At 40.7% G+C, this 25,070-nt stretch overlaps 1 protein-coding gene across 5 annotated transcripts in view; it reads right to left on the bottom strand.

Annotated features, from left to right (window-relative positions):
* PARD3B (par-3 family cell polarity regulator beta) overlaps positions 1–25,070 on the bottom strand; it is a 397,678-nt gene that overhangs the window by 63,711 nt on the left and 308,897 nt on the right. For all 5 annotated transcript variants that reach the window (XR_014618549.1, XM_084288820.1, XM_084288819.1 and 2 more), the window contains one exon: positions 13,929–14,225. Coding sequence is in view for 4 of the 5 variants with exons in the window: in XM_084288820.1 (XP_084144946.1) it covers positions 13,929–14,225 (297 nt within the window). In the remaining variant the exon portion in view is untranslated. The remainder of the gene's footprint in view (positions 1–13,928; positions 14,226–25,070) is intronic.

Genomic DNA, 25,070 nt, shown 5'->3' on the forward strand with positions numbered 1-25,070 from the left:
CAGATATATCACAACCATACAGGCTGCAAAGACAATTTTAGTTTTTGAGTTTCACTTCTGTAAGAAGTCACTATAAACAGTATACTAGCATTCTGACTTAAAAGAGCTAACAACTTGACAGAGCTACCACACGAACACACAAAGCAACTTCGGCGCAAGGTAACTGAAAGAAGAGAAGTGTATGCAGAATACCTGTGAGAATGCAGCCTCCAAAGTTGCTATTGCCAGCGAAGGAAAAATATCCGTCCACTTCTCTATCCATAGCTTTATAAGCATGTCACCTGAGCCCAAAAGGGGATCCCAGCTGCTATTCCTGGAGCAAGGAGGGAGCAAGGAGGATATCTTGTATCCAGCCCAGCTCTGTACACCTTTCCCACCTGCAGAGAGGAAAGCAAGGTGGCCTACCAACATTTGGGAGCAGGAGGAGAGATTGCTTTTATCTGCTGTATTTTTCCTGCACTGGCCATTGTTTGCAATCCCCATGGAGGCGCATTATCACTGACATAGCCACAGTGCCCATAAGATTTTTCTTTCCCTCATTTTTCTACATTTAAGCATGCTCTCCATTACTACACAAAATTACCCTTTTTCCCATCTAATTCACTGCTCCCCGTGGGATAGCAATTAAAATTGATTCATGAATACAATACATTTGCCAGGGAAAGCAGAACAGAGAAAGCCACTCGCCATCACGTCCCTCGCCACGGGAGGCTTTGAGGCCTACCCCGAGCAAGACCCCCTCAGATCTGCGGGCACGCAGCTTAGAAACCAGAATGTAGTTTCCAACCTGTATCTCACTTCAGTACAGAAGATATGGTCCTTAAAACAGGCACTGGGCTTTGACCAGCTGTATTTGTGCTCTAGCTTTTAGTTTGTGTTTCTGTAGATCCCGCTTTGCAACAGGAAGCTTCTCTCTTCAGTCCCTCCAGTCCGACTCCTCAGCACCCCCCACTGCAGGACAGAAGGCACCTGCAGGACTTGGGCCAATAGAGAAAATGCAAGGCCCTCAGTCTCTGTATTTCACTCCCAAGTATATGTCTGGATTTGGCAAAGTCATGCCTATCAGACAGATCATCAGATAGTCTATCTATGTTGTGGTTGCAGGATTAGGTGGGAAGAGCACTCTGGCAATTTGTGCTTTACCACAACGAAAAGAGTGGTGCAAGCTTTTCAGTCCTGCTCTGGAGACAGCAAAAAAGGACAACTCATCACACTAACCAAATTCTTTCCCCTTAATCCTGGTGCAGGACCAGTCTACTTTGTGACCCTGAGAGATAAATAAAGTCTTAAATTACTGCTATTTAACTGCATATTCCAATAATATAAACCTCTCAGAATACAACTGAGGCCAGGAGGCAAATTTCTTTTGAGAAAATCCATCATGGTTCAGGACAAACAATGTTGTAAGAACAGAAAGAACAATAATATTATTCTTCTACCTCTAAGCTGTTGTCATCTACGATGGCATAGCTGGGTTTTCCAGCCAACCCCATCAGAGGGCCACACTGGCCACCAGCAGAAGAGCAGTCTGGAAAACAGCGCACTACAGCCCTGCCTCAGCATGCTGGCTGCAATGCACTCTGAGGCAGCAGCTCTGTACTCAGTCAGAGATATTCCCACTGCACGTGCTGAAGAATTTCTGAAATTTGTGAAGAGATTAGAGCCAAACTTCTGGTCCCACAGAGGTCAGGGAAAATAACAGAACAATGGTTAGTAGCTTTTAAATGTTAATCATGACTATTCACACTAAAACCTCACTATACTAAAAACACAACCCCTCCCAACACCGGCTCATAGTATGAAAATCTTCTTAAAAATAGCCTAAAAGGATTTTCTCCTAAGGTGTAGGTAAGTTCAGCTGCAGAGGATTCTAGCACCTAGATACAATTTTCTGTTTCATGGAGGCTGTGCAACCATTCCTCCTCTTACATACAACTGTGCATATCAGTGTGTTAGTGATGCTTTTGCAAAGAGCGTTTGACAACAATAGAGAGTCCCCAGCCTGCTAAATAAGAAGTGACAACTCCATTTGAAAGCTGTCTCTGGATGTGTTTTATGTGCAGAAATTATCTGTGACAGTTCAGATCAAAATAGAGTTTTCATTTCATGTGGGAGGTAAATGGACGATAGAATAGGTTACTTTAAATGCTGTAGTCTAGTCCAATTAATGTTTCAGACTTTTTTTTTGTATGGATTTCTTCTGTATTCTATGCTCTAAACTTTGGGGTAAAAAAAATGTAAAACTCATTTTGTCAATAGCATGATGCAAAAACCAGGCTAAAAGGTAATAAAAGTGGTTAACAAAAACAGTCATGCAGAAGTATGGCAAAAAAGCTCAAGTTACAGTAATCTGGCTGTGAAACTAATAAGTATAAAACAGAAAAGAAAACATCACTTCATCATTCTTTCAGGTAGAACCAGGCATGGGAATCAGTTCTGATTTTCCACCTCAATCAAGTGAAATGTTGCCACTTTGATGGAAAGAGGACTTGCACATCAGTCTTCTTTCTGAACAGCAGATTCAAATCCACATGCTATCTTTTGCTTTTCAGATTGTGAAACATAAATTTACAATTTTTAGCTTATGTAACAGTGACAATGACACAATTTGTACTTAAAAAAAATGTCAAATAAAAAATAATACTTTGGCCTCTAAGACAAGGTTGCAGGTTTTCATGTTTTCCAGAACATCATACCTGCTGATTTTTTCAAAGATATGCCCCATTAAGTACCAGGCATGGTATCTTATTGGAAATAAGAAAGAATACGATAGAAAAGCATTAATGATTTCATTTGTTCTTGTATCCCTTTTATGCATTGTGGCAACTGCTGCTATCCTATCATATACAGTGACTACCACGTGTTACTTCCAACAGCTATAGCAATGAAGCATGTGCCACCAAATTTATGTAGGTATGTATGTAAATGCAGAAGCAGTTACATTTCTTCCCAGTAAGCACAAATTCACATTTGTTACCTATAAACCGATCAGTTGTCTCCTGACAACTGATCAAAGAGACATGTTTTATTAGTGGAGTGGTTGGGATCCTCTGCTGTTACTTGAGCACAACCACAGTTCTGGTGTAAAAGTGGAAGAGAAGTGTGCTGACTCAGTGCCCAGAGCCTCCTAGACATCTTTCAAAGTTGATGGGGAAAACAGTAGTTCATACAGTGCTTTTCAGATGTAAGCAGTAAGTATTGCTAGCAGAAAAGCTACAGACCTTCGAGAGTGATTTCTTCCTAAAAAAGGGCCCACAAACCTTACATAATCTCTTCTATGTCACACACTAAACAATGCATATTTTGAAACTTTTCTGCGAAACAGCATTTTTCTTGGCATGATTTTCAATTTCCACCCACTTGCAAGAGCAGGTGTCTAAATGTATCATCTCTTAACTCCAGAAATAAAGAAAACACTTAGAAAGCGTATTAAAATCATTTTCCTAAATTCAGGGGACAGTAATTTGAGGTTTTTGCTTACAGAAAAGCAGACCTCTGCTACAAATGCACTGCACTACTAAAAACATGAACTGAGACAAAGCATTCAGAAAATATTAGACCTCAGTATTTTTACTGGCCAAAACCTGAATACTGGCAATCTTATTCCTCAGAGGCAGGTTTTAATACAAAAGGGAAATTAACATGTATCTATGCACTGCGGTCTTTAAAAGAAAAACATCAGAACAATGAAGCTGCTCAGCCATTTGATGTATTTGCCATAGCTAATAGTAATGAGATAGTGGGCAGAATGCAGATAAAAGACTAAAAGGTATGAAGGAATACTGTTAATCATTTCTGAAGCCACACAGACATGTAAGAAATACCAGTATTTAGGCTAATGAGTTTAAATTTGGGGAGGAATACTTGAGCACTTATCATATTTAGATTGATAATCTATTTGCAGAAACGCTCAAAGACAGAGAGTTAGACTTCTGCCTGTTCGGTTCTGGAGCCAGGACATGTCTCTAAGTGCAAGAGACTTTTCAAGCTCTGTAGCAAAGAGGTCAAAGTATCAACACTGATGCAGACAGTGGTATTTACAGAGAAAAGGAGGAAAAGATCAATCCCTTCCCCCCAGTCCCCTTTACATCAGCCACTGTTTTAACATTGCCATTGTACACAGCTGCACCATATAACCGCCTCCTGCTTTTTTTTTTTTTTTTTTTAAATGAGGGACAGCAGAAAATGTCAAAGGAAGAAAATAGCACCTTATTCAGGTGAAGGATGGACTGCAGACTGTTTGCTTGTAATCTGTGTACTAACAATCCATAACGATTAGGAACAGGTTTATTGCTACTTTGCTGCTGCTCCCTAATGCTCCTCCGCCAGCTCACACCTCGCTGTCTTGCTAGAAGTGCCTGCTGACCTGCAAAGCAGGGACGAGCTGCAGAAGGCCTCCTCTATCATTACCTGAGAGCAGCGCTGAAGCAATCCAGGTCCCCTGGTTACCAGTGCACTTAGGGCAAGCAAGTGCTCAATTAAAGCAGTCTTTCAGCCAATTTAGCATTATGTCAACTCTGACACAGAAGATAGTTGCACCCTCCTTCCCCCCGACAGAACACGCTTTAACCTGTTTGCATCCCTCTGAAGGTGCGTTTGCTTACTTTTCTACTGCTAGACCATGCACAGCACTTCCACTGGAACCATGTCCCGTGCTTTAACTTACAGGCTGGTCTCACAGTAATTGTTTTCCATGCATTTTATGTAAATACCGTAATGATCGTTTGCAGTTGATTCCCATTTACAAGGTAATAACCATATCCAGGACTAAGTAGACATCAAAGCCTAAGGGCAGAAGTGTTTACAACAGATAAACTCCAGAGCTGAAGGATGGATTCTAGTTAATAGTGGTTTCAGAAGAAATGCCTCTAAGATACTATTAGGCAGAAAAAAAAAATATTTAAGATTAAAATTTTAAGTGAGTGAAGAAATTAAACCACAAATATAGGTCATCAGAGACTGAACGATAAGATGTTGTTTGAAATGTTAGAACACTATCTGACACTTGCTTCTTTCTCCTCACGACTGCCAAATCACTGGAGGGAAGGGGCTAGCAATCTCCCACAGCAGATTCAGAGGAGTGCGACACGGATGCAATGTCACACTGACCGACTGCCACTGAAGGAACTGGACCAAGAAGGGGGGAAAACAAATTAAGAGGACATTTATTGCTTTACAGGTATGTTCAAGCTATTTGATTTTTAGCGCTTTCTAACAGTATTTCATACTCAATCCTCTTTCATCATCATCTTTATTATAAGTGTTTTTTTCTTTTTCTCTCCTTCAGCTTGATTTGATAAAATAAATAAATAAATAAATGAAGGCAGCTACCTATTTTGCAGGCAACTGAAGAGTATAAAATCTTTCATGCAATTGCTCTCCACTGCTTTTTAAAAAATGGCCTCCAGGCATCATGGACAAGGTAGTGATAAAAAAGATAACCAGTGTGGTTATCTGAAGCAACATCATTTTCTCATGTTCCTTTGTCCTAATGAAAGACCTCACTTTCCTTCAGATGCAGGCCACAATCTAGTTGAAGGCAAGTTACTTGTTTCATTTTCTATGACAGTCTAACACCACTCTCCACAAAATAGTCACAATTCTCTTAGACCATCCCAGAATCAATACAGATACCTTGATCAATGTCAACAAATGATCTGTAGCTGCATGGCCTGCCAGAGAGACTGTTCCTCAGCCACTGTACGTGTGAACTCCATATGGTGCCAGGGCTCCTTTCAGGGATATAAGGACAGTCAGTCAGTCACAGAGGTGCAGAGTATGTACCAACCTAACTACATCAGAAGGCTTGAGCTGACAAACAAACTATTTCTTGGCTTGCTCTGACCCCTCGAGTTGCTGTCTCTACCACTGGACTTGTTTGTGATCACGTATTGAAAAATAGGATGTTTTAGAGATTGTCATCGACTGCATGCTTTGCACAGCTGTCAGACAGTAATCACAATTATTCTCTTTTTATTCTGCATCCTGTTGCCTATTAAGCCATTTCCATCACATCTCTTCAGTTCTCCCAATATTTTTGCTAGCACAATATTGAGTGATTTTCAGCTTTTCAAACAACATCAATTCTTAGTTTTCTGCTGACCAAAAGGCAGTTCATGCTTCTGTCTGTACTTGCTGCCAGCAACGCTGCTTACTAAGTCCTTGGGTAACCTTTCGGCAGTAGCATCTTGACACAAGCAAGGAGCAAGGTCCTGGACTCTGTTAGGAGCAGCTGGTTTATTCTGCTATTAGATCCTCAAACCTCCCACAAGTAGGTTCCCATTGACTCATTCTGAGGTCAGAGCCACAGCCCTGTTACATCTTTTATAACTTGAGAGCTAAGTCACTTCACTGAAACAAAAGAATTAAGATTAGCAGAAAAATCTTAAAGATCTGCCAGTGTAAACTCTAACTAAACTGGGACTGCAGGAAAATCAGAGAATAAATATTCTACTCAGAAAACATTAAGAATTCCCTACAATTTTTATGGATGCCTACAGATCACTACACTTTCCATTGTAAGGCTTCCCTTACAGAGTTGAGCTGTGTGAACACCATACAGGTTTAAGCACTATGCCTGGACATGAGCAGTCATGCTGGAAAGCCCCCCAAACTACTGCACTGTTCCTGCTGGCTATTTAACCTGGCAATGCTGGTGGGTCTGTGATGTCCCCTGTGGACATCATCCCCTATTATTGACTGCTTACTTTCAGAAAATATGAGAACTTGTGGGATGTCACCTGAAGACTCTCAGTACTCTTCCACCTCCAAGGAAAGACACGATATGCACAGACTAAATCCCATACCCTCATCTACTGATCAGTTTTACTAGGCAAAGACTATCGCTGCAGTGAAAGAACCTTTTTCTTTCACTTTGCACATTTCTTTCTACATTTGAGTAGGAGCTCAAAAAATACCATGGAAAAGGATTTTTTTTTTTTTTTTGAAACTCACAGTTCTGGACAGAATGCGAGTTCCCTGAGGTTAGCAATGTAAATTCACCTCACACCGGGCTACACAGCAAAGCTTGCACAAGGCTAAGTCATCAGGGCTTTCTTTGGAAATTCTTACTTATCCAGAAGCTAGAAGATGGTAAGCCAAAACAACTATGTCAGGAAGCTAGGGGAAAACCAGCAGAGAGTTAACAAAAGGAGTTGGGAACCGGGCTGAGAAGGGGAAAACATAAGAAAAACAGTTTCTTGGATCACAACGTGTTGGAAGAACAAGCCTCCGAATAGTGAGCAACATACGGACCTTCTGCTTGTTGTTTCTCTTCAGTCAGGGAAATGGGACTACGTTAACATTCATCATTTAACCCGAGTTGCAGTACAGAATAAACCTGACTGAAAACATACTTTTTTTTTTTTCTTCCCTTAGCTGAAGCAACTCTGCAAGGCTAATGATGGGTCTGAGGAGACTCATTCTGACAGAAAACAACCTGGAGCAATGAAAAGCTGGGCACTTTGAAAACCCCGAAGTGTATGAAGTAGAACAGGCTATTTGGAGAGTAGTGGGAAAACAGAACCACATCACATTTAACCATGTCCCTTAAACTTTAATTAAAATAAGATTTAGCAATTTTATTTAGGATTACCGAAATCCCAGAGGATTTTGCATTTCACTGCCTATACTGCTACCAGACAACTATTAATTAGGAGGAAAACAGAGCACACAATGTTACATCCATCTATCTATACAGTATATCCAGTAAGGTAGGTTTCCTTGTTCAAGAAAAATATCCTAGTTACACTTCTTGCCTGCTAAATGGAAATACCACATGCCATTAAGGTTTGCACTTTAAGTATGCAAGTGACTGGCCTATAAACAAGATTTTAACAGCTTCTCTTTTGAACAACTCTGACTGTTTAATTAATCTTCAGCCATTAACCATTCATTTAAAATGCCACTTACAAAATCTTAATTTTGCACATTATCAGCTGGTTCGCAAATAGCTATCTACGAGCAGAAGTGTAATGATCTTCCTCACTGTTCCTTGGAGCTTACCAACCTTATAGTCAATTCTGGCTTCTTCATTAACAAGACACATATTAGCATTTAAAATTAAATGGCATTTTGTTGAAAAAAAAAAAAAAAAGGGGGCACAGAGAGAAGTTAATACGTACACACATTATTCTACTGCTGATTAAAGAAGCAAGTATGAGCTTTTGGTCAAACAACATCCTGCATGAGGCAGAATTTAGCATCTCTTGCTCACAGTAGGAAATACGCTATGGCAGTAACACATGCAAGGCCATATGATTTCATTCCAGCTGTATGGACGATCTCATTTTGTCTTTATTTGTACATTTAAGAGGCTGACAACACCATCTGCATTTCACTCTGTATCCTCTGGTATGGTCTCATCTTCCAGTAACAGACCTGCTCTTTCTCCAGGGATCTATCTTTTGCATTTGCATCCAACAACAGAAACAACAGAAAGAATGGGACATTACCAACAAATAGGCAGAATTAATGTAAAATAATTCCATGCAATAATATATCACATAAGAAAGGACAGGGCTGGAGGGGAAAAAAACCTGAATGCATATGAATGCTTAACACAGCTGCCAAAGCTCAGGCTCACCAGCATCTGCAGCAGGAGTCACAAGGGAGTTGTGGGAGTGCAGTATATAAAATTTTACACATCTGTCAATAAGTGAGGTGATCCAAATGCAAACCCTAGCAGGCAGGATGCATGTAGGCAGATTTGTGACTATTCCTGACAGAATTTATTTCTGCTGAAGAATGCATGGCCTCAAACAACCATGCACACATTACACGGCAGTAGCAGCTCTGCTCTGGTTCAAGTTTGACAATGTCCTTCTGTTTAGATGTGCTTTAAAATGCTCAGGGTCACCTGATTTCTGTGAAATCTGGGGTGTCCATAAGAAGTGAACAACAGGGCTGAGGTCCCAACAGCAGAAGGATCTGGGTGAGGGATCTTTCCTGGGAAAAAGCGCTTTGAACTTTACCTGGACTGTCGTTTTTCTTGAGTGCTATCAGTACATTCAGAGCCTCATCCCATTTCTGTTCCTCTACAACACAGAGCCTCATTCCACTTCTATCTTGCCTCTACAACATCCACCTTAAAGAGTAACCTTTCCTAAGTAAAAGACCCCCCACCCCTCTAGCAGTGAATTGCTTTTTCCATTCAGTGATAGAAGGTGCTGTAGATGGACATTAGGCAATGACCATGGTGCCCTGTACTGACAAAAAAACCCTTCAGTGTCAGGCTGAGGGCCAAGTGATGTACCTGGACAACCCAAACTTACACTTTTGGAACAAAGCCTTTTCTGTGCAGCTCTGGATTCCTAAGGCCTTGCTTACTTTGAACAGGGCCAGAGCTACCTATACACCTGCCCAAAAGATGAGCATTTAGCCTGCTTTTTAGAACAAAAATTCTCCATTTGTTGTATTTCAAAACTGTGGATCCTTTTCACTTTCCTCTCAAGTTTACACACAGCTTATGATTACCATTTAGTTTCTCAGGATCCACACACCACTATTTGTCTTTGATCCTCTCCAGGGCAGGGGACAGACTGCTCAGTGTGTCTTGCCTCTCCCCCGTGCCTCCGACCGGTTCTGAGGGTGGCATGTGAGGGGCACAGGTTGGGCTGTGCAGAGGGATAGTTTTCCTCATTTACAATTTTGCATTTTGCTAGAAGAGTGGAAGAAATTTTCCATGAGGAAATTTTAATTCTGAAATAAGGAAGATCATTTTTTTTTTGATTAATTAATTAACACTGTACAATCTTCCATACGGAGATAAGATCTTCCACATAATATCTTCTACAGTGGGACCCAACATAGCATCTCCAAAAAACGAGAGCTGGAACAGACTAGGGCTTTGGACTCTACTCCTATGCAATAAAACAGTGATTTCTTTCTTTCTTTTCTTTCTTTTTTTTTTTTTTTTTTTTTCTTAAATCTGCAACAAGATACAGCTCTGAATGTATTCTTGCTAAACAAAGGAAAACTGTATTCGTTTTTGTCAGACCAGCACTTTGAAATTCCCCAAGATAAGACACATAAATAAATGAAGAATTATACTTGGCAAAGAGTTTGGCATCAGACTTTAAATGTTTCATAGTTCTGGGCTGAGCAAATAAGTTGAGCATGTCTCTAGAACCTTTCAGGAGATGTGCTCAGAGTGTTTGGATAAACTTGACAGCACCATGTTCGAGGGAGGAAAAAAGAGGAAATTGCTTATTCAAAACGTGAGAAAGGGTTACAACATGTGACATGCCTGACATTTAAGTGATAAAAGTGTTTTACATATGCTCTTTTGGCTTTGGTCTGACACCTAGGCTCTGCCATGGTGCAACTTAGCACTGTCATGGTACAGCCTTGATAACTAAACTCAGAAATGTGACTTACCACTCATTTCGGGAACATATGGGCCACAGACCGCAAAGCCTCTGCTGCAGGCTGAGGAAACGTACAGCGTCTCCAGCAGAGATCCACGAGTTCCCCAGCTGCACAAGGTGCCTGTGCAGGCTGCGCCATCCTCTAGGATGGCATTTGCATTACAGAAAATTGTGTCTAATTACAAATAAACAGAAAAATGCTTGATTTACAATGAAATGTGTGATTTTGCTAGCTTTTTTTTAACCATCTTTAACTTAACATTCACAGAATACACTGATCATGCTAATGATTTCGCTATATTCATTAATAAGGACAATTTACATTTATATAGCACCTCTCTTAGTTAAGAATCCCAAAGCTTTCAGTAAAATATACACAAAAAAATTAAATCTATTTCACCGAATATAGTAATCGTTGGAATTAAAATCAACGATTGTGAAGCAGTGCAGAAGAACGTTACACAACAGTTGAAAATAAGACAAAGCAAACCCCACAAAATAAACCAACGCAAAAAAATCCCTGAGATGCCAGATGCAATTGTAGGTAAAGGAATGTTAGTATGCAAAGAGCAGTGTGAACCAGGTCTGCGTGTGCCCTACGCAGCAGTGCTTGGAGGCAGCAGACATACTTCAGAATGATTAAAGGAACATTCTTCATACACTTGCAGGCTTTTGTTTTCTGCAATAGTGGGATCTCTGTGGGAGATTCTCAGTTTAAACTGGGAATCTACTGAGAAGAATAAACTGGGGACACTCAATGGACTCGTGATGAGAAAAGGGAAGGTGGGTAAGTATGTGAGTGGTGATTGGCACATATCTGACCACAAAGCTTCTTTCTTTACAAATGGCCTCTAATTCTACAAGCCATTTATTATGCTAATGCATTCTTCTGCAAAAATAAAATAAAAGTGAACTTACCGTTTCAAATAATGAGTTTTAATTCTCTATCATAATGACACATAACGAATTTCCAGACCAAAATGCAATAAAGTATTCTCTCTGTGTTCAAATCCCCCTTCTACCCCAAGCTGCATTTACTCTAGTCACTGATCAAATCTCCACACACCACATTACAAGTGGAGAGTCAGAGGCAGGAGAAAAAGCCATCCATCTAAAGTAAAATTAATAGCAAAACTTTGAGAGAGCATGCATGCGTTAGCAGGACCAAAACATGAGCTATTACATGACAAATGCATTGATAAATGTTCAACCCTGCAAATGCAAAATAACTTTGGTTTGGTTAATAAGCATCCATTATAACCCTTTCCCATCATTCTGAGGCAGACAAGGCAGTTTTCATACTTGACCCTTGAAAGCAGATTTGTTTTTGTAATTAACATGTTACCCAGAGATTTTTCTTTCCACATCTCTTTTCTCCTTTCAATACTCTCCCTCTAGCACAGAAAGATTTCCTTGCGTGTAGTTGCCACTACATTCAACAACTGCTGGCTGAGACCTCACAACACACTGCATAAATTCACATCAAATTATTCAGGTTTGGCACATTTCTGCTGGTGAGTAACAACAACCTTTTTGTCTCTGAGACAAAGGAAATAAAGATTTAAAAAAAGAACAAAGGCAGCCTAATAAGAATCCCATATTTCCTATTTTTTCCTAATCTGGCTAAACACTATCTACAAGCCTCAGAAATTCAACAAAGCAAAGTTGTTGTGGACTGTTTGTCTTTCAGTACAGAACCAAAACAGATGGAACAGCCTCTCAGCATGACTTCTGATCACAGGTCAGACATTAGGTAACTTTTTTTTTTTCTTGTTTAGTTTTTCACTGAATTATCATGGCAGGACATGCAATTACAGATAAATACACTGTAAAACCCAGGACCCCAACACTGTATCCAGACTTGGTTGGGATTGCGATCATGTCCACATACCAAGTCAAGAGTTCATTCAGTGTAGTTACAGCCACAACATAAGCAATCAAACAAAAGAGGCCAGAGGGAGAGACTAGGGCATTTCTTCATGGCTGCATGGAAAAACAATGTTTAAACCACACTTCAAAACTGATGACATGTTTAAAATGTTAAGCTATAAAGTCTCTGTTAAAACTGATATTATGAAGCAACCTTTATGACAACGTCTTACTCCCATGCTGAGTTACATCTGTATATACTTATTTTTGAAAAATCCGTGAATCTGAATTTGGACTCCCTCCTGATGGTAATTCTCAGCTCTGGGTTTCCGAGCTAGCGTGAACTTGGTTTCAGATCCCTTCACTATATACAGATGTTCATGCGACTTCAGTAACAATCACCTCAAGCCTTTTCTAGGAAAGCAAAACACTTTAGATGGCAAAAAGCTTCAATCACTGCTTCTAATTTCACCCACTTCACCCTTATGCAGTAGGGGAAGAGTTAACAATACAGAAGAAGAGAATTAGCAATGCCATTATGTTTGGAAAGATCTCTCCCATACTGTATTTAGGTGAAAAAGAGAGATACTCGGCCAATTCCTTGCTAGGCACTTAGATTTATGTCAGAAGTATTTCATTACTATTTATAACAAGGACTCAGTACACATTTTTAAGGCACTGTGATGCCACAAACTGAAAACACTCCTGTATCTGTGCTCGTGTATTTCTCCAAAATTAACAAGTGTGGTATCACACAGAAGAGACTGAGGCTACAGGGAGACACTACCCATACGTGGGCATGAACTCAAAGCATAAACAATTCCTCAAGTCCCCAATGTCTTTCTCTGTCAGATCTTCTTTTCACATGCACCTCTCTATAATGCCTACACACTCAGATAATGGTTTGAAAAACCCAGCATCAATACATTAACACTGTGATACTAATGAAGACTTATGTTCCTTTAGCCCCAAATTCCAGAAGCATCCAGTTTTAAAACCATCATATTGGTGGGTAATCATCACTTCAACAGAATTTGTTTTCTTTTTAACCCAGGGAAAAACTTGACCATCTTTCTTTGGTGCTATCAACCTGGAACCTTGACAGTAAGGATTAAAAATTGCTCTTTCCTTCCCACTTGGTTATTGGAAAGGCTGTGAAAGGCAATCAGTCTTGTGAAGCCACACTTCACAGTCTGCATAAAAATGCCATGATTCCCAGTCCTCTCCCCAGCCTAATTGAAAGTGCATAATATCACACAGCTGGGAAAAACTAAACTATAAACATATGCAATATATCATGTTATCATACAAAACCTGTTACTAATAGGCATTTGATGATCAGCAAGATCGAAAGGGATCTGAAACCAGAGATTATTTTTGCTGCAGTTTAAGAACTTTTCCCGAGTGAAAAAGGGAAAAGCACTCTCTCAGCAGGGGAGAAATTGGACTGAAGTCAGTTCATTCATTCTGTTTGTGAAATATGGACTTTTCTTTAATGATTTCTGTTTGACTGCTGTCTTGCTCAGATGCTTTAGGGGCATTGCTAGAGCAAATTACAGTTTTAAGAGGAAATCCATGGCTTTCTAAGTCAGTAAATACAGGTGCCTGGGGCATCTGAACAGCCTCCCTGCCCAGCCCCAATCTCCCCTCTGCCAAGCTATTATTGTTTCTAATGCCAGGTGGCAATGTTACCTGTCACCAGGAGTCTGTGGGTAGTGCTGCTTGTTTATTTTTGCATACAATCCTTCCAAGTGCTCCCTCTCCATTGGTGCTGAAGCAGAATCACGTGGATACACAAAGGTTTCTGCTACTGCTGGTGATGATGGCCTGTAAATGCTCGCTGCTGGATACGCCTCTCGGAAGTGATTCACTCTAGCATAATTTGGATCCACCTCATCATCATCAATGTCAGGTCCTCCAGGACTAGTGGAATAATCAAGCAGGCCTCTCAGTTGCTTTTGCCGTAACTCCTGATGCTTTGCACCAATCCTAACAATGAAAAACAAAGAACAAATATGCAGTTGGATCTGCTTCAACAGCAACCACAGACACTGATTCATCATGTAAATTTGGAGCACCAGCTCCAAATCCAACTGTTTAGATCTTCCACTACGCAGTGAACTGGTGCCAGATGAAACAAAATGGTGCACACATTTGTCTCTGGAAATCACCTTTGTAACCAAGGTGGTCATCGTTCTGGTGAAAAAAACACAATGCTGAATATAGTGGCTTTTTAGAGGTGTATATGCATATCTGTGCATACATATGGTTTTAATTCTACAGCTGCTCTCCACTTTGTGGTTAATATACCTCACCCAGTCCTGAAACATTTAATCTAAAGTAGCCAATAAAATGATTACTGTCCCTTGTACAGTTGACCCACACAGATTCTTATAAATAAGCTAACTTTTGAAAAGTGGATTAAATGTGAACATTGATTTAAGACAACTCTGCCATCTCTCCATTAAAGGACCACAGTTCATTTGCTGAAGATTTAATTTTTTTAATTTTATTTTGGCTGAATAGATGGGGAAATCACGCCTCACTATATACAGGATAGGGAAAAAGTAAAACAGCAAAGAAATTAATAGAAACCTGACAGAGATGAATTGGTGCATATAAGTGAATTAAAGACTATTACTGGCAGTACTCCACTGTGATAAAGCCTTAAGTGGTATTACAAAATGCTGCTGCTAATCAGGGCCATTGTGTAATCTCTTTGGAATAGTAAAACATATTCAGGTAAATTTAAAACTCAGCTGATATTCAATGATTCAACATTCATGCTGAAGGAAAAAAAAAACAACAACCTATAGCAAGGCACATGCAACTTCTACTAACTGCTCAGCTACTCTTCAACACAGCATAATTAAATGCCGTGAGATGGATCAAGCAGAATGCTGATCACAGTATGCAGTAAATAGCATTTAGAGAAAATAATGAAGCATGGATGAAAAAATGAAGAATGGAAGACAGATACAGAAATGCAGTGATTGACAGAAGAAGCCAACATTCATTGTTTACTGTATCTGAAGTATAGCATCAGCACAGAAGGAATAGTATAATTTGTACCAAAGAAGAGTAAGTACAAAGGGTGTAAGCAGACCTGGTTCCCTCAGTTAAGCCTCAGGACTCTGCAGAGTGAAAAATGAAGATGTTTTCAAGAGTTTTGAATGGACATGGAGAAAACAGTTCCTTGAAAGAAGAGAAGAGCCCATCAGGAGCTTGGTGCTGATGATCCAGTCTGGCAGACAGCTGCTATTAAGTGGAGAATGAGATTCATGCCACTTATTTTGTTCCATTAGAATTGTATCATCAAAATAAATGTTTATTAATTTTCAAATGATTTATAGCTTCACAAATAATTCTAATGAGAACAACATGCTTTTCTCCACATACGTCTGAGTACATTAATGTGCACCATGCAGGCTTTTCAGTTAGACCTCTCCCTTATTCATGTGAGGACGTATCTAGCGAGGGTGCCAACTAAAAGGGCAAGTTTTTAATGCTTAAAATGTAGGCATACTTTACAGTGGGATGAGCCTGCATATGATACGATACAAGGCCATTGACAGAGGAGATGTCTGTTCTCCACTCCATGTTTCCTCAGTGGAGCACATCACCTTTTTTCTCTCGAAATACTTTCTTATAAGGACTAAGAGGAGAGAGAGTAATATTTTCCTAATACACCATTTCTGCTTTTCTTCAAGTTCTTGATTCCAGCCCAGTTAGTTCATTTTCTTTTATTTTTCTTATTTTTTCATTAAAAGGTCTCACAAAGCCTAAATGTAATCTACTGCATTATTCTTAGAGATTAAAGGTCAATTAGAAGAAATAAACTCTAATCCAAGTGTATCCTTGACACCTCTCAGGTTTCTACACTTAGGCTTCCTAAGAATTCCTCCTTTTTTCTTCCTGGAGTTTCTCTACTCTGTACAATCTCCTCCTCCTTCCATACCCTTCACCCTACTTCTCTTTCACTTCATGTTTCAATGCCACACGCACTCCCTGTTGTGCATTTGAATGATGGTTCAGGTCATGACAGGTGCTAGCACCAAGTACAAACTCACACAGGCTATGCCAGTATCTTGAAGTTGTAGCAGATTCTGCACAACGCTTGCTTTATCCACAAGGGAAATTTTTCAGGAGAATCTTATGGAGGGCACAGCCTGGCATCAATGTGTGATAAATTCAGTTATTAAGGTGTATCTTCTCCCATTTTACTGCCAATTGCTCTGGCTCATCTGGCTGAGGACTTCTTGAGATGGTGAGAATTTAATGGAATTCACAGAATGATGGGATGTGCAGCTTATTCTTGGTAAAACTAATAGTGACAGTGGTATAGACCTTGGTAACGGTCATGCTTTTCTTCATAAAACAATGGACAACAGTATGGGGAGAAAAGTCATCATGGAGGAGCTATATATGACAACAAGCTAAAAAGTAGTGGTCATCATTCATTTCCATCTAAACCACAAACCATCGCTAGCAAATTAGTAATAATTAAAGAGCAGCTGAAAGCATGCAGAAGCCTTTATCCTCCAAGGACTTGTGAATAAAGATAAAAGAGAGATTATACAGCGGAGTTTTGTGGAGAAAACCAGTCTGCCCATGTGCAAAAAAAACCACATTCATCATTCACATAAAGGAATCTGTGGCAAAGTTATCACCTGGGACATTTGTGCAAAAAACAAATTTTCCAGGTAGCTCTTCACCAAGAGCACTCATTGTGCTATGATGGGGGTGGATTCTCACTGCAAATATGGCCTCAGACATCAGTGAAGCAGGGAGGGAGGTCTACATTGCTGATTTCTATCTTTTACACATAAAGAGACTTCAAGAGAAACCCTCTTGCAGAAGGATTAATATTTTACATGTCCCACATGGGATTACATCAGAAATGTAAAAATCTATCTATTTTTGTTTAAAAAATTCACACAAATAACCGTTAGCTCCTGCACTCCTCAATAACTCTGTCTGGCTGGTAGCTGTCCTTGCTTCTCATTATCCTGCTCTTCACCTACTAAAATTCACAAGGCACTTTGAGATTGTTTCTGCCTTTCAGATGAAGTTTGAAAAAGATTATTTGAATCTTCTTCCAGGGAAGCTCATGGAGCAGATTATCTTGAGTGTCATCACGCAGCACTTACAGGGCAAGCACGTGATCAGGCCCAGTCAGCACGGGTTTATGAAAGGCAGGTCCTGCTTGATGAACCTGATCTCCCTTCTATGACAAAGTGACATGCTTGGTGGATGAAGGAAAGACTCTGGATGTGGCCTACCTTGATTTCAGCAAGGCTTTTGACACCGTTTCCCACAGCATTCTCCTCAAGAAACTGGCTGCTCTTGGCTTGGACTGGCGCACGCTTCATTGGGTTAGAAACTGGCTGGATAGCCGGGCCCAAAGAGTCGTGGTGAATGGAGTCAAGTCCAGTTGGAGGCCAGTCACTAGTGGCGTCCCCCAGGGCTTGGTATTGGGGCCAGTCCTCTTTAATATCTTCATTGATGATCTGGACGAGGGCATTGAGTGCACCCTCAGTAAGTTCGCAGATGACACCAAGTTAGGTGCGTGTGTCGATCTGCTTGAGGGTAGGAAGGCTCTGCAGGAGAATCTGGATAGGCTGCACCGATGGGCTGAGGTCAACTGCATGAAGTTCAACAAGGCCAAGTGCCGGGTCCTGCACCTGGGGCGCAGTAACCCCAAGCAGAGCTACAGGCTGGGAGAGGAATGGTTGGAGAGCTGCCAGGCAGAGAAGAACCTGGGAGTATTGGTTGATAGTCAGCTGAACATGAGCCAGCAGTGTGCTCAGGTGGCCAAGAAGGCCAACAGCATCCTGGCTTGCATAAGAAGCAGTGTGGCCAGCAGGGCTAGGGAAGTGATTGTCCCCCTGTACTCGGCTCTGGTGAGGCCGCACCTCGAGTACTGTGTTCAGTTTTGGGCCCCTCACTACAAGAAGGACATGGAGGTGCTTGAGCGAGTCCAGAGAAGGGCGACGAAGCTGGTGAAGGGCCTGGAGAACAAGTCCTACGAGGAGCGGCTGAGGGAGCTGGGCTTGTTCAGCCTGGAGAAGAGGAGGCTCAGGGGCGACCTTATCGCTCTCTATAGGTACCTCAAGGGAGGCTGTAGTGAGGTGGGGGTTGGTCTGTTCTCCCATGTGCCTGGTGACAGGACGAGGGGGAATGGGCTAAAGTTGCGCCAGGAGTGTTTTCCTTCTCACATGGCGTGTGAGAAGGAACAGTCTTCTCACATGCCAGTGCGGAAGGCACGGCACACATTCACAAGAAGAGTCCCAACAGTTTCTCAGAAATGAGGAGACATAACATTCTTTGGACCAATACATCACCTGTCCCCTAGGTACTTAAGACCTATCTGAAAACAAAAGTGTGCGCAGCACAGCAGCATCACATGATTTTTGCTTTCATGTCTGACAGCGAGAGTAATTTGTTCTGCTATCAATAATGGTATATTCTGCACAACAAAAGCTGGAATTAGGTCACCACAATTTTCTTTTGTTCCTGTAAATAAGTCTACCTTCTTCTACTTCTTCTGAATGCAACCTCCAATTGCTTCCACTATTGTAAGCCAAACCTGCTCAAGAACAATTATTTCCATTCTATATTATACTGACCAGCCAATACCAGGTTATGTCAAATTTTTCATGATCAATGTTTCATCTTTTCAGCACAGCTATTACAACTGCATTAATATTTTGTGTTTCTTTTCTACCCTTCCATACGAATCTATAAAGTTTGCTCTGTGATCTCTTTTTCACTTCAATCCAAATGTTCAAATATATAGAAACAAACTGCCAGATGACTGATTATTCTTTCCTTCTCTCTATTTACCTGGATTTCCAGGCCTTCTCTTACATTTTTCACCTTGGAAATTGCTTTGCATTTTTCTGAAGTTTTAAATACGCTCACTGTATTTCAGCATCATGTTTTCACCCAGTTTTAAAGCAATCATTTTTTCTGCAGCACATCCCAGTTGGTGCACAGGAATCCTTTACTGAGATATAGAAAAAATAAATGTTGCATTTCTTCTCTCTCTCCTACAACGCTCTGTCAACCCTACTAAGAAGGTTACTTCTGCTGCATCCCAGTGTATTGGTTTTACATTTCTGCATCTTCCTCTGCACTTCTTCCCATCTGAAAAAGCACTATCTTTATTTCCCACCACAAAAACACAAAGAAAATCATTCAAAATCAACACAATTATCATAGCAACCAGCTTACAGTTATTATGAACAAACAGTAATTACAAGAGAGTCCAAGACTTGAAGCACAGGATGGGTCTGGTTAAACAACTGGTGCAAACTTGTGACAAAAGATAAAATGTCACTCAGCACCACGATGCTGGCAGTGAAACCAGAGATGAGGAGAGGCACAGGTCACCATCTGAACAATTTAGTGTAGCACTGAAGTTTCTACAAACTTCCTGATGAGGGAAGGGGAAAAAAAAGCCTCTCAGAATGAAGGGAAGTTAAATATATTTCCTTTTGGGTATCCCATATCAGTCCTGCTTGCTCTCTTCCGCCACCTGAACACCACGCTCTCCAGTTAAATCACTGCATGACAACTACATCAACTTCCCTTAGCTGTGTCTCTGTAAAAACACAACCTTTGCACACCAGCAGTCTGAGAACAAGCAACAGAAGTGCTGCATCAAGCAATGCCCTTTCTATTTCCTGTGACCTACCTTTTCCTCAACAGCATCCAACACATATCCTATCTTCATCTTTTCTGTCACTTTCAAGACCCACTAGCTATTGCTAGAACCTTTCTCTACAGCAAATCATGTCAGTAGAAAAAAGTACTTTGATAAAATATATAAGCTCAATAAAACCATAGGCAACATTTTCAAAACATGTTGCATGATTTGAAAATGAGTTAAATGAAGACATCTAATATGCCTCACATACTTCTGAAAGTGGGACACAGTATTTTGAAAACATTTATCGACACCTCATGTAATACTCGGTAGCACACCCCCAGCACTATAAATCAAGTAAATGCCCTCATCTACTTTCAACCTTCCTACCTGACGTACCCACACAAATCCCATATGCTGACTGTGCATGTATTACTGCATGAAAAGCTGCACAAGGCCGGAGTGCAACAGCCACAGAAGGGTTAACAGCCCCAGCAGCTCCTTCCAGCTGCAGCTCAGAGCTCAGACACACGATTGAGTTACTGTGGCTTAACAAGTTATTGTGTTTCTGCTGAGCTACTGTCAATGACCACATATGTATTCGCTGCCTGTGACAAACACAATGTAAAATGCTTTAGCCTGACATCAGTGACAGAGACACTGACAGGCAAAAGCTGGCTCAGAAGACAGCAGCTCACCAAGAGCAAGGCAGCTGCTGGAAGGGCTTGGGACCACCTCAAGAAAACTCCAAAAAAAAGGAGTGGAGCAGAAGTGGCTTGTGGAGCACACCCAGGAATGCTTTCAGGAATGGCATGAGAGGGCCAGAAAAAGCCACACCAGATACTCCTCATCTCTTGGCTTCCCAGGGTGGGTGGCTGGGTTGGGAGCAGGGAACAAGAAAATGCTGAACCTTCTAAAACCCATGCAGAAAAAAAACTCTGGAAAAACTAAAACACCGGACTTAGTGTGAGCAGCACAGTAGCTGAAAGAAGGCCAGGGTCATAAAAAACTTTGGAAATCAAAGACCGCTTGCAACAAGGTGCAACCAGGCACATATTGGATGCAACCCAGCCTGCAGCTCTGGAGGCCCAACACCAGCCCTAGCTCGGAAGGAGATGTGCAGGGAGTCACCATCTAAGGAGCTATCGCCTTGGGGCAGTCCTGCCACCCCCATGCAAGGCTCAGGGTGTCTGCCACCCAACAGGAGGCACAAGAAGCTGCTTGGAGGCACAAACAGCCGCTAGATCTGACCACAGTGTAAGGACAACAGGAGGGGAGCTCAGCCCAGGAGACACCATGGGCTTTTACTTCTGCAAGGCTGCATTTCACACCAGAACAGCTTTGGATGGAGGAGAAAAGAACAATCAACCAGAAATATACCCATGACAAAAAGCACAGTCTTTACTGAGGCATTTGAACGTCTCCCTTGCACACCCATGAGCTCTGGGATGTCCTGTCAGCACAAAGTCTGGCAAGAAACACTTCTCTAGAGGGTCTCAAAAAGCTCACAGCTTTCTGGCGGCACAAGCCCCACCAGAAGCACTTGTGTGGTGACAGTCCCATGGAAAGTAGGGGCAGGAGCACTGCATACTGGCTTACTGGCGCAAGAACACGAGCTGGAGGCGGATGCTATATGAAATGTGCTCCAGCCCACCAACTTTAGAAGTGGTGGTGTAAGCCCTGTTGTGACCATGCTTTCAGCAGCAAGTTAGGAGAGTCAAGTCCCAGCAGGACTAGGCACACATGCCACTTCCAGATGCCTCATCTTGTATCAGCAGTGGCTTTTAGTACAATTTTTGCTAGTTATTTACTAAAGTAGCAATGGCTTTTCCCAGTACTTTCTGCTAAGCTGTTACAGCTTCAGCTTTGTCCATATTTTTATACACAAGTAGGAAATACCTATGAGTTTACGGAGTATTCTCTGTTTATATCTCAAGATAAGGTAAAAAATTGATTAGCACAACCTGTAGCTTGCAACCCAGAGTTGCCAGTAAGCACCTGTGACCAATCTGTGTTGCTGCAGAAAGGTTGCTCTTACTTTTGAGGACACAGAGCCCTCAAAATTGACAGCACTGAAGTTGTTCAATGGATCCAAAAAGGCAAGTGGTACTATTTCTTCTGATTTCTCAGGGAAAGCACAAGAGTGATGCTTTTTTTTTTTTTTTTTTTTTTTTTTTTTAATAAGCCATGCACTGACTGTGCTTAGTACTGAGCAGATACAAAGAATGACACGGTTTAAGCCTCAAGGTGCCAATCTAAGTAGTCAAACACAACTAATGGACAGAAAATATACTTGCTGACCAAATGGTGTATTTTATAATAGCGAAATACTGAGTGGTTCAGGGACCTTGTTCTATACTTAAGATGAATACAGCAACATTTCTTGTAAGGTAGATTAAAAGCAATAGTCTTTGTTGAAGAGCAAGCATATATATGAATAAGAAAGACGCTGGCTAAGTCAATGAAAGATATTCCTGGGGGAGAATAAAGAATATCAACAGATAAAACATGCAACAGAAACAGGGAGGGAGCGATAGGTCTTTTAGGAGAATTTCTATCCTGTTCACAAAAAGAGGAGCAGAATAAGAGCAGGTGAGTGTGTGTACAAGCAGTTTGAGGTGCACCTAAACTCTGAAAAAGAACCTGATCTTTAAGTCTTTTGAAATCATTGAGATGCTAAACATTTTCCCACTCATTTGGTTCTTCCTTGTGAACAGCAGAATAAAAGCTGCTGCACTGATTTTTTCCCCACTCATGTGACTCTCCCCGAGATCTACGTACTGCAATGATTACTCAATTTACATCTGATTTAGTATCTTAATACTTCAACTGTGATTTTACATAACATTTCTGCTTTTGTCTCTCATTTACCTAATTCATACATATATTGAGTAACGGGTTGACTAGAGGAAAGCAGCCTATTTCTGCAGGAGGTCACTTAGATTTCCATTGGGTTTAATGTTTTAATTTCTTTCTAGCTGCTAGCAAAATATATTTTGGTAACTAAAATATTGTATTTTCATTCATTTACATAATAGTGGACTGAAAACATCCTGCCTTCAGATATTCATAAGCCATAATCACTGATGGGAATGGATATATTTCACTTGAATATCCGAGGAAATAATTTCAGTATAGTGCTTTTAATTTTTTTTATTTCACACTCATTTTTCAGATGGGCATGGTCTATAATGACATTAATAACTTGATTCAAACCTGCATCTTTTATCAGGAAAAGACTCACTTATATTTTTTCAATCATCATCTAGGAAAACTCTAGAGGTAGGCAAGTCTTACAGCTAAATAAAATAATAATAAAAAAAAAGATATCCAAACAACATCTAACTTAGCATTACCTTTCAGGGCATTCTGCTGGAGGCATATTTGTCAAAAACAACCTCTCCATAAACTATGCAAGTGTTTCTTCATTCTATCTCATTCTATTGTGCTGGGTTTGAACAACTTATTTACAAGTACAGATACTAATTACAGGGAGAAGAACAGAAACGGTCTTGGAAATAAATAAAAAATAAGGCACCTCACAAATTTAAAAGAGTAAAAGACTAACTTGGGCTAAGATAGATCTTGCAACAAGCATTAAGTGGCCCAACAATCAAAACCACCAAGTTTTAAACACAAAACAATGCCTATTCTGGAGAACTATCCTATGCCTTCCATGTAATGCTGAATTGACTGAAAAAGCTGCCCTTTGATGGCTGTAAGCAAAGAAACATGGGAAAGAAAAAACTAAGAAGGAAATTTTATGGTCAATGTAGCCTAAGTTTATGACAAACTGAAGATGAAACATAGCCGTTTCATGCCACAAAACAAGAATTTTCCTGATGACTAAGTGTGAGCTTTGGACAGAAAAGACAGATGGCTCAATGTTCTTCCATTTATCTCAGGGGTGACAGGGAGTGATCACCAAGTCACTCAGGATCTTGCCCTGTAAAGAAAAATTTTGGTTCTAATGAGGTCAGTGCGTTCCTGCTCATGAACTTCAATGAGAGCACGACTTCACTTTTGCTGCTAAATCTAAGAAAGTTTCAGCAGCTCTCTTTTTTTCTACATTAGTTCTACATTTGGTGAAATGCAGCAGATTACTAAAAGCAAATTATCACATTAAATTCTGTATTTTACTACATTATGCAATTTTCTCTGCTTGTAACTATCCTGTGTTGTTTTCTGAAGTGCCAATTTCATTAAAAAAAATAAAATAGGGTAGAAGGAACCCTCTAAAGGTCACCCTGTTCCATCTCCTGCTGAAAAAGCAAGGCTGACTACACTACCAGGTTGCTCAGCCTCTTGTCAACAGGATGTTCCTTGTTTCGTAGCAATGTGGATTAAATAGTGGAATCATTCCAGGTTTGTCAAAATTCCTTCTTTAGTGTCTTTCAACTGAAATGTTCTGATGCCTTTAGGAACTTCAGTCTCCTCCTGTAAGAAGACCTTGTATCTGCAGGGACTTTGCAGACCATAAGTAAGTTGTGGGCCTAGCTCTCTACGCTGATTTAAAGGGATTCCCAGGCTGCTATGATTTGTTCTTTTCAGTAAAAAAATATCTAGGTCAGGTATTCTGCACATCATACCTGAGGAAGGACAGCAGAGTCTGTATTAGGTAAGTACTCTGCATGCCTAACACTAGTCATGGTGCACTACTGGGCTCCAATAAAATGTCTGTCACATAACGTGAATTTTACTGCAGGTTCATGTTTTCGAAACCCCAGAACCTACCCACTACCTTCTGTTCTGAATTCACCCACCCACATGTGGCCCAGAACTTTGTTCAATGCTAATTTGTGGCCCACACATCACCTGAGACCTGGGATCACAGCACTTCCTGATGAACCTTGAATCTAGCATCTAAAATTAACTCAAAAGGAGGATGTGATGACACAGGATCTGGCAGAGAGTTCAGCTTCAACTGTACAAATCATTAAGTCATACACCTCTACTGACACCTAGGCCAGCTGTCTTTAAATCTATGTCACATTATTTTTTTCCAGAAATCAAAATCCAAGCAGAAATGTGGCCTCTTTAGGCTTCAACACGCCAATGAGGTGTGCAACAGATGCACCTCAAGAGATTACTTTGTCCTACCACCTTTAGGAAAGAAAGTAGATTTAATTATTTATAATACGGTAGTAATGCAATATACTTGGGACATCTCTGCACAGGTACCT

Source organism: Netta rufina, assembly GCF_964035555.1.
Source record: "Netta rufina genome assembly, chromosome: 6".
Taxonomy (NCBI): Eukaryota; Metazoa; Chordata; class Aves; order Anseriformes; family Anatidae; genus Netta; species Netta rufina.